At 59.9% G+C, this 9805-nt stretch overlaps 1 protein-coding gene across 1 annotated transcript in view; it reads right to left on the bottom strand.

The window, feature by feature from the left end:
* Window positions 1–4411: 4411 nt before the first annotated feature.
* The window catches only part of SYNPO (synaptopodin), a 39700-nt gene continuing 34306 nt past the window's right edge, over window positions 4412–9805 (bottom strand). The window contains exon 3 of the mRNA XM_032771920.2: window positions 4412–7896. Coding sequence (XP_032627811.1) covers window positions 6874–7896 — 1023 coding nt within the window. The 3' untranslated portion in view covers window positions 4412–6873. The remainder of the gene's footprint in view (window positions 7897–9805) is intronic.

The raw sequence follows: 9805 nt of genomic DNA, 5'->3' as shown, positions 1-9805 counted from the left end.
AGCTGGGGTCAGGAAGAGTGGCTCCCACGCATGTCCGGGCTGTGGGATAGCACTGCACAGCAAGGTGCAGGCCTGGAGCTTCCCGAAGCATCCCACTGCTCTTATAAAGATGGGCTCTTATTTAGACTCACATCTGTATAATAATACCAAGGTGGTGGTGGGGGGGTTGTTTCTCCAGTTCACAAGCCCCTCTTGAGGAGCCTTCTCAGGCCAGTTTGTAGGAGGAGCGAGAGCAGGAAAGACCTCCCCCCCCCACCATATTGGAAACATACATGCTGCCATCACTGGTTGAGAGTCTCATGCCTGCCAGCTCCGAGCCGCCTGATGGTCCCTGGCCCCTACCCAGAAGATCTGTGCATTTCAGCCAGCTCACCTCCAGCCTTCCACCGCTAGGGACATTGGGCAAAGCTTTTCCCTAGCTACTGATGCGGGTTCATATCCACCCCTGGCTCAATTGACCTGGTGGCCTGTGCACTCTGGGGCTCCCGGTGGAACTCACTCCAGCAGCCAGCGACAGTGGGGGATTATTTCCCTAGTGTAGATGAGATTCCTGTATCTGCCCATCCCCCCTGTGTGGGGCTCTGACACTGACCATTCACACAGGGAGCAGCAGACTTAACCCAAAGGAATTGGGGGGGGGGGAAGGGGGACTCCTGGGGGGAAACAATGGGAGATGCTCATTCAGCTTTGCTGCCACCTGGTGGCCTCTCCTTATCGCTGCAGGTTTAGTGTTGGAAAGACCTGCTGCGACCCATCCATTGTAGCTAACTAGCAATAGTCAAGTGTGCTTGGCAGTACCCTAGCATCCTTATTCACTGCCCATCCTGTCTCTGGGTACCTCCAGCAACAGTGATGCCATGCTTTCCCCTGGCAGGCCTCTTGCCATGGGCAAGATCACGGAGGCAGCGTAGTGGCCCAGGGAGCAGGGCTAGGCAGGGTGAGACTCACCCAATCCAACGGACACGCTGCCATTCCAACGACAATTGCATCTGCAGGCAACTCTGCCCCTGCACCTTCCTTCTAGCTCCTCTGTGACACCATTGGATTATGCCAGCACCATGGTTCAACGTGCCACTTCTCCCTCCCTCAAATGCCTCCTGCGAGCACTATTGGGGGACTCCGGTTCTAGTGAGGTTGAGTGATGTGTGTCCAGGGACGGGCTCACAGATTAGGTTTGCTGTTAGACAAGCAGGCGATACTGAGATGTGCCCCAGCTAGGGCTGAGATGTAAGGAGGGGCAGCCTCCATCCCTAGGCAGGGCCGGGTATCAGACCACAGAGCTCCCGCGTACGTCACACCACATGCCAGCAGTGCACGAGCGGGAGCTGGCGCACCAACTTTTCACCCTGCTCCTGCAACGGGGACAGGAACGAGCCTGGGGCAGGTTCCATCCTCTTCATGCAGCACGGTCTTTGCTACCCCAGACCATCCAGAATCCTACAAACCCTTCCCCCCACCACCACCCCGGTTTGAGCCCCTTGGGAGCACTAAATATCCCCAAACTGCCCCTGCCATCAGCAAAATGCATGAAATCCAAGGCAGTTCTTAGCTGTCCTTTAATTTTATCTCAAGTAGGTAGCGAGCCCACCTAATGGCCAGGATGCCCAGCATGTCTAGGGCACTGAGGGAGGGCACTCCTGGCTTGGTGGCTTGGGTTTGAAAGGACACAGGCAGGCCAGACTGGGTGGGATAATGTCAGTTTTATTTCTGAGCATGGTATACAGTAATGCAGAAAAATGCGTGTCAAAGAGCAGCTGGTGAAGCAATGGCCAGGAGCACCTGACACGTTCTCTGTGTGGAACAAAGGCGTCCCAGCAGGCCAGAGCCACCAGCGCTGGTGTGCTCTGCTTGAGCAGGTTCTCTTCGCTCAGTGGTGAGTGATGGACACAGGCAGGCCAGCCTCAGCTGCACTCGGATGCCTGCACAGTGGGGTCACACAGCAGCGCAGTGATGAGGGTTTGGGATAGTCCACTGGTTCCTCCCAAGGGATCCTCAATCCATGGGCCCCTTCCCCTGCTGGAGAAGTGGCACACTCTGAATGGAGCCATTCCAGCCCCCCCCTCCCCACCCCCACCCCCGGTGGGACAGCTTCCTGCCCAGCCCCCTCTGAATAACCCAGCTTAAAGGGCTTGCACCAACGGGGCACTGGGGCTGGCGAGTGTGAAAGGGGAGCCCATCGTGCGGAGTGGGTCTGGATGAGCATCCCAGGGAGCAGCACGGCAGTTAGACATGGGAAAAGCTAATTACTAGGGGGCCCAAGCTAAAGCCCATTGAAGTCACTGGATGTCTTTGGCTAAGCCCTTAACTGCCAGGCTGGGAGCTGCTCCCCAGCAGAGAGCATGAAAGAGCCTACAGTGCTCTGCCTCCTGAGAGGACATTTCATCTCTGGTTAGTGAGCTAGTTGTGTCCCTCCATGACTGCCTGGCTGCACGTGTACTGGGGGGCCTGCCGTGTCAGTTAGGGGGGTGCCCAGCAATGTCGGTCCACACTGCCCAGCGCTCATCAGTGATCAGTATTTATCTGACCTACTGCAACTAGCATTTAACCAGCCCTTGCCATGACACACCCCATGGCCCATCAGGCTTGTGCTGCCCCTAGCAGACCGGCTAAACCATCCCCCATTTGACACCTCCCTTCACTTTCAATAACCTCTGCTGTGCCACGTCTCTCACTAGCCCTCTCCTCATTGTCCTGGGGCTCTTGCTGAACAGCTTCTGAACTGCTCCATGCCCCAGTGCGCCACTCAGCCCTACACACCCATCACCCCTTCTCAGCACTTGCTCACACCCTCTTTGAACACCTATCTGTCCTCCTGCTTGCCACACACAGCCTCCCTGCCACAACAACCCGGCCCAGGCCCCCTCATCCCCAGCAGCGGTGAGCTGTGCTTGCCTTGGCCGTGTGATTGTCTCTGTGTGATTGAGTGAGGCCCGTCCACTTCATTGGCACTAAGAATCCATCAGCCACAGGGTGTGCAGATGTCACAAGGACCCACCCAGAGGCTCTTTCTAACCAGGCCTAGCAAACCTGGTAATAGTGCATATGATTTATAGCCAGGTTGGGGGGTTGTTTTTGTGCTCCTGGCTTTGTTGCTAGGGTCAGATTCTTGCCTCTCAGCTCTGCAGACTGAAATGCTCTCTGTAGCCCCAGGTTTCAGCATGGGTCAGCGGCAACATGAGCTTCTTCCACAAGTAGGGTGACCAGACAGCAAATGTGAAAAATCAGGACAGGAGTGGGGCGGAGGGGGGGGGGTGTGTAATAGAAGCCTATATAAGAAAAAGACCCCAAAATCGGAACTGTCCCTATAAAATCAGGACATCTGGTCACCCTATCCACACGTTGTGTCTCTAACCTCTCCTGCATGGGGCCACCGCTAGGAATGAGATGGTTCCCAGGACCTTCAGGGGAAGGCCACCAAATGGCATCAGTAGCAACCCTGTGGGCGGAACTGCTGTCCATGAGACAACATACTTGGACCCAGAATTCTTTTTATATGAGCCAGTAAACAGTTCACTCCAGCGGGGAAGACTTTTGGTCTCTCCTGGCCTAGGTCTCCCCTCACAGTAGATACCTGGAAGCAAAGAGCTCTTCATGTTAGTCCCATGGAGACACCCAGCCTCACAGCGATGAGCTGGCTGATAATGTCCTGGGCACTTTAGCTAATGACCAAAGCTGTATGCATCTGAGACGGTGCTCTCTCCCTCTCAGCCCACTGGCCGCCCTCAGCAACACACGCCTCGAAGCAGGGCTTCTGAACTAGAGCAAAGCTCTGGCTGCCCCCTCGTCCCGCTTCCTGCGAGCAGCCCTGGTGACGTGTGCGCCCACATCTCTATAGACCAGTGGGAGCGTTAGAGGGCGGAGGGGAACTGAGGGCAAAATGGGAAGGAGTTGCCATGAAACAAACTTTTATGAAACGTTTTTTTGGCTTGTTTAGGGATGAAAAAGTAAAAAAAAAAAAGCCTTTTTCTCAGGATGTCTGCTGAAAGATGAAATGGGACCTTTCCAAAGAAACAAACCATTGCCCTGGGGACCGGAGGAGGAGACATTTTTCCTTGAACAAACTTTCACATGAAAAATTCCAACTGGTTCAAAGGCTTGTGCAGTTGCCCCAACTAACCCCTAGAGGGCTCCACTTTGTGGCCTGTCGCCTCCTGGGAAAACATGTGCGGAGGCCGGGGCTGTTCCCTGGGGGTGGTTGCCATGTGCTCCCTGGCTGTCGCTGGCCGTTGGGTTCATTTGTTTCCACGCTCACAGCAGAAGCTGGCTCTTAGCATGTGATTTCGCCCCCTGCCCACGCCATCCCTTTAGTGAAACCAGAGCGGCAGAAATGCACCCGGGGGGCTCTGGGAGGCCAGGGGGCTGCAGGGGGAGGGGAAGCAGAGATCTAGACATTCATGTGCCTGTGCACGGATATGGTTAACTCCCTGGCAGAGCTGGACCCAGCTCAGACGCTTGAGTTCGCAGAGCCAAACCTTTCCTCTGCTTGCTCCCTGCAGAACAGAGTTCCCCGCCCGCCCAGAGTGAGTTTTTGTTCTGGCTGGGAAGGGGTGAAAGGAGGCAAATCCACCCACCTGGGACATGCCTGAGCTGGTGCTCTCCTGACTGCACCGATCTGCGGGTGCCCCAACAGCCCTGGAGTTGGCCCTGGGAGCAGGAGCCAGGCGACTGTGCTGCCCCGGCGGCTCCCTGCAACCCCACCCCGCAGGGCCTGTGAACAGTGCAGGGGGCTGGGAATGGGGAGAGAGTGCCGAGAGCAGGCGGGGATGGGCCGCCCTCCCTGGGCTCACACAGCATTAAAGCCGGGCACACTCCTGCCTTGAAAGGCCATGACAGTAAAACCAGAGGCTGGCCAGCTTATCGGGGGCAGGTGGGATAACACTGGACACCGCTCTGCCAGCCCATGGCTGCGTGCCATGCTGCCAGGAGAGGAACAGTGAGGGGACCAGCCCGGGGCGGGCGGGAGGGGCTGGGCTGGCCAAGGAAAAAGCAAAGGGGTGAGGGGGTTGGTTTTCTTTCCCCTAAGACACTGTGCATGGCCGGGGACCCAGGCCACAGCGGGGGCTTCGTGGAGAAGCTCTGGCTGCTCTGGGAACCTGCAGCAGTGAAATACAGCAGGGTCTGCAGAGCAGTCTATAGCCTAGGCCAGTGGGCACATTCAGATACTCCCAACCTCCCCTCTAGTTTGAGGTGGCCTCTCTCAGAGAGTGTCTATCGGCTAACGAGGCTGATGATTCACCCGGTGACTCCCCACAAACAGCCCCCAGGCCAGAAGTGCTGCCGATGACTCCAGAACCTCATGGCCAGGTGGGTGGCAGTGCCAGGCCTGGCCCAGTGACGTGGCTGCACGCACGCCTGTCTGTGCATTCACCTAGAGCCAGCCCGGACAAGGCCTTGTTCCGTCCCAGGGGCTTCCTCCCCAGAGTCCCTTCAGCATGGCTCCAGTGGGCTCCTTTCAGCTCCTCGTCGCAGCCAGCCGGAGCGCTGCAGGGCAGGGGACGTCCTTCCAGGGCAGTGCCTGGGACCCATCAGCTCCATCCATTTTATCCAGCAGGCCACTTGCTAAGAGGGAGCTTGTCTCTCGGGCCCACCTCCAACCTCACCCCCACCCCTGCTGCTTGGGTCTCAGGGTCATTCCTAGCTCAGGCCCCCAGGCAGGGTCCAGAAGGCCACAAGAGTTGGAGAGGGTGGCTGCACACGCGGCGTGGCTCTAAATCACTGGTGGCTCCACCCAGGCCCCTAGGACAGGCCTCCTCGGCGTCCATTCTCCAGAAACAGGCTTTAGCTGCAGCCAGCTTGGCAGGGGCGCGTGGCGCACGATAGCGGGACGTTGACGTGGGGAGCAGGCTTTGGTCACAGGCACACTGACTCAGTCACACTCTGCCGCGCACCGTGGGTTAGCCTAAGGCACCATCTGCCCCCCTGCCGGGGCAACTCTGCTCCCCTCTGGGCCATGAGCTCCTAGACTCGCCACGCTGCCCTGCCACCGGGGCCCGTTGGCCTTGGGGTGGGAGCTAGGATTTTGCTATTCACTCCTCCAAGGCAGCTCCAGTCTCTCCCATCCTCGCTGCCTCAGCTCTGGCAGCCCTGCCCTGTGCTCTGAGAGTGGGACAAGCCCCCAGCTTCCATAGAGCTCCGGTCCTCAGGCTGCTGGGACTCAGGCCAGGCCTTGCAGCAGGGTTTGCAGGAGCAGCCGCTGCGCGGGCTCTTCCCTCTGTCTTTCCCCAGGCCCTCAGGCAGCTGGAAGCAGGCCTGACCCATGGCATCCGCAGAGCCCACAAAGGAAACAATGGGATTCAGAGGCAGCAAGCTGGAAAGCCCATGGCTGGCAGCCACCCAAGCCCCCTCTGGCCACTCGCTGTCTCTGCTGGGGATTACGCAGACAGAAGGACGGTCTCGGGGCTGCCCGCCCGCCGTCTGTGTCCCCCTCGTCCCGGGCAGAACAAAAGCAGCGCCCGGCTCCCTCGTCCCACTGGGCTGCGATGTCATTGCTGGCTCCAGTCCAGCCAGGAGAGCGAAGTCTGGGGAAGCAGAACACATGCAGGGATGGAGTGATGGGCTCAGCAGCCGTATTGGCTTGGGGGTGGAGGGGGGGGTCTGGATTCGGCAAAGTTATCAGGCACCATTCTGCAGCTGGCTGTGGCAGGCCAGACTGGCATCTGCAAGGTCCCTGCTGTCTAAACCCACAGCAGGTTTGGGGAGAGGTGCTGCGGAGGTGGGGAGAGAGATCATCTCTGTCATCTGTCCCTACAGCCCCCAGCATCCTCCCCCCACTGCCGCGTGGCTTGGTCAGCAGGACTGGGTGCTGGCGAGTCTATGCATCAATTCAAAGGGCTCCAGTCGCATCCTTGGTCACTTCACTTGTCTCTTCCTGGCCTAGGAGGTGCAGGGCGCTTCCGAGGGCAGGCGACCCTGTTTCAGCCGCACGCTCCCGTTCCAGCCCCGGGGGCAGATGTTAAAGCTGCGGATCCCAAGAGACTTGACTTCAGAGTCTTCTGAGTCGATGGACACATCTGAGTCCGTGGGAGACCTGGAGGGGTAATGCTTCACAGGAGACCTCGCTCCCGCATGGGGCGACTGCACTGGGCGAATGAAGGTCGGCGAGTAGGAACCCAGGCTCCTGGGACTGGTACAAGAAGATGTGTTGGCCGGTAGCACCCCAGCACTGGTGGGTGGCATGAGAATCTTGTGACCATCCATCCAGGTAGCTTTTGGAGATGGCACTGGGTTCCTGTAGGTTGGAGAGTGGCTGGCTGTGGTGCCAGAACTGCTGCCAGCTGTTGCGTTGAGCGCTGGTGACCCAGTGTTTGTGGGTAATGTGAAGGACCCGTGCCCATCCATCCTGGCTGCTCGCGGCGACTGCAGTGGGCTAATGTAGATTGGGGAGTGGCTGCCCAGGGTCCTTGGGCTGATGCAGGATGAGGTGCTGAACTGTGGGGTTCCGGTGCTGGTGTGTCTGCCCCCATCCACCCTCGTGGCTCTCGGTGACTGTGGACTTGGGGAGGGGTTGTCGAGGGCTCTCGGGCTGCTGCATGGGGATGTGTAGGCAGGTGGTGCACCAGCCCCGGCGGGCGGTGTGAATGGCCTGACGCTGTCTGGCCCCAGAGCTTTGGGGGAGGAACTCTTCCTCCTGGCAGCATTGATGATGTTCCTGGCAAGCCGGGCTTGCATCTGCCGGCTCGCCTTGGGCTCTGCCTCCTGCCGCAGTGGGGAGAGGGACCTCTCGCTCCACGACGGCGACATGGGAGGAGGGGGACTCCTCACACTGGCTGCTCGCAGGGCCTCCACAGGCCTTTCCTCAGGCTCCTGCATCGGCCTCGCCCATCCCTCGAAGGGGCTCGAGTGGGGCACTAGTTGTGGGGTCCAGGTCACGGAGGCAGGCAGGGACACTCTTCTTTCCTGCAAGGGGAACACAGAGCATGGCTGAGTGTCAGGCTGACAAGGGAGGCCAGGACAAAGAGCCAGTGAGGGACCAGGAGACTGGAGCATGGGACTGGGAGTCGGGTCTCCTGGAGCTGCCACTGACTCGCTGCGTGACCGCAGCCAAGGCTTGTGACCCGCTGGGGCCTCTGCTTCGCTGCTGGTAGAGTGGATAATAACACCCACCGCACTGGCAGCTCTGGGAGCGAGCTGCTTAATAGCTGGCCAGGGCTTTGAGATCCTCAGATAGCACGGAAGGGCAAACCCTTCCTCTGTCTCCCTCTCCCTTAACCCTGCCCCACTCCCATCCCTCTCAATCAATGGCAGGGGCAGGCTGCTAAATGTAATGGCATGCCAGGAAGCCCCGCCTTCAGAAGGCGGGATTTCCCAGAGTGAGGCCACAAACCTGGCCAATCAGCGCCTCCCAGCGAGGCAGGCGGTGTGCCTAAAATACCAGCCTCACCCACAGAGGGAGTGAAGGACCCGCTGCCGAATTGCCGCCGAGGTGTCCCCTCTTTGTCTTTTTTTCCCCCCCTGCTTGGGGTGGCAGAAAAGCTGGAGCCGGCCCTGACAGTGAGGCAGGGCTGGGGCCTGGAGCACAGGGTGCGGCTGGGATAACGCTGCCTTGGTCCAGTGAAGCAGGAGGAGACAAGAAGGCAGGCAAAGGCTTTCCCATGGGTTGACCCTGCTCCTACTCCCAGTGAGCTCTTGGACACCAGGACTGAACTCAGCTCTGGTGACCTTGGCCTCATCCAAAGCCCAGGAGAGTCCATCCATTGACATCAATGGTCCTTGGGTTAGGTCCCCTCTGAGCCTCACTTCCCGGTCTTTCTGCAGCGCTGGCTCGGCTTGCTCTCAGCCCAGCTCATGCTCATGCCTCCTAATCCTTGTGCCCTTGGCACGGGACATGCCCCGATTCTGTTCCTAGCCCGCGCGCTGCACACGGCAGGTCCCGCACCCCCCGCCCTAGCAGCACACCATCCGCAGGCATGCTGCATCCTCACAGCAGAGACTCGCCCCCCCGGCCCTTCCCCCACTGCCCCCCTCCCCCACAGCCTCAGCTCGCTCCACCGTCGGCGCAGTGCTCAGGGCAGCAGGGCTGCGAGCTCCTGGGGCAGCGCAGCTGCAGCGCCCGGCCTGACCCAGTCTCTGTGCTGCGCGGTGGCGTCGTCGGCATCGTGGCCAGGCTCCAGCCAGGCAGCGCAGCTCTAGCGCCGCCAGCCACTGGTGCTCCAGGCAGCACAGTAAGGGGGCAGGGAGTGGAGGGGTTGGATAGAAGGCAGGGGAGTCTGGGGTGGTGATCAGGGGGCAGGGCCGTGGATAGGAGTCGGGGAGGTCAGGGGGGAACAGGGGGTTGAATGGGGCAGGGATCCCAGGGGGCGGTCAGGAAGGGGGGGGTGGATGGGCAGCAGGAGGCAGTCAGGGGACAGGGAGAAGGGGGCGTTGGTGGGGCAGCAGGGGGCAGTCAGGGACAGGGAGAAGTGGGTTGGATGGGCAGGGTCTCGGGAGGGGCACCAGGAATAGAGGAGAGGTTGGATGGGGCAGGGGGACCTGGGGTGGTCAGGGTGGTCAGGGGACAGGGACCAGTGTGTGGATGGGCAGAGATCCCAGAGGCTATCACCGGGAACAGGGGTTGGATGGGGCTGGAGTCCCAGGAGGGGCACCAGGAATGAGAGGAGGGGTTGGATGGGGTGGCAGAGCTCCAGGGGCGGTCAGGGGACAGGGTCCGTGTGTGTGTGGATGGGGCAGGGATCCCAGAGGGGCTGTCAGGGAATGAGGGGTTGGATGGGGCTGGAGTCCCAGGAGGGGCACCAGGAATGAGAGGAGGGGTTGGATGGGGTGGCAGAGCTCCAGGGGCGGTCAGGGGACAGGGACCAGGTGTGTGTGG

The sequence above is a fragment of the Chelonoidis abingdonii genome, chromosome 7 (genome assembly GCF_003597395.2).
Source record: "Chelonoidis abingdonii isolate Lonesome George chromosome 7, CheloAbing_2.0, whole genome shotgun sequence".
NCBI lineage: Eukaryota > Metazoa > Chordata > Testudines > Testudinidae > Chelonoidis > Chelonoidis abingdonii.
Note: the sequence above shows the minus strand (reverse complement) of the source record. Positions and strands in the feature narration are given on the sequence as shown.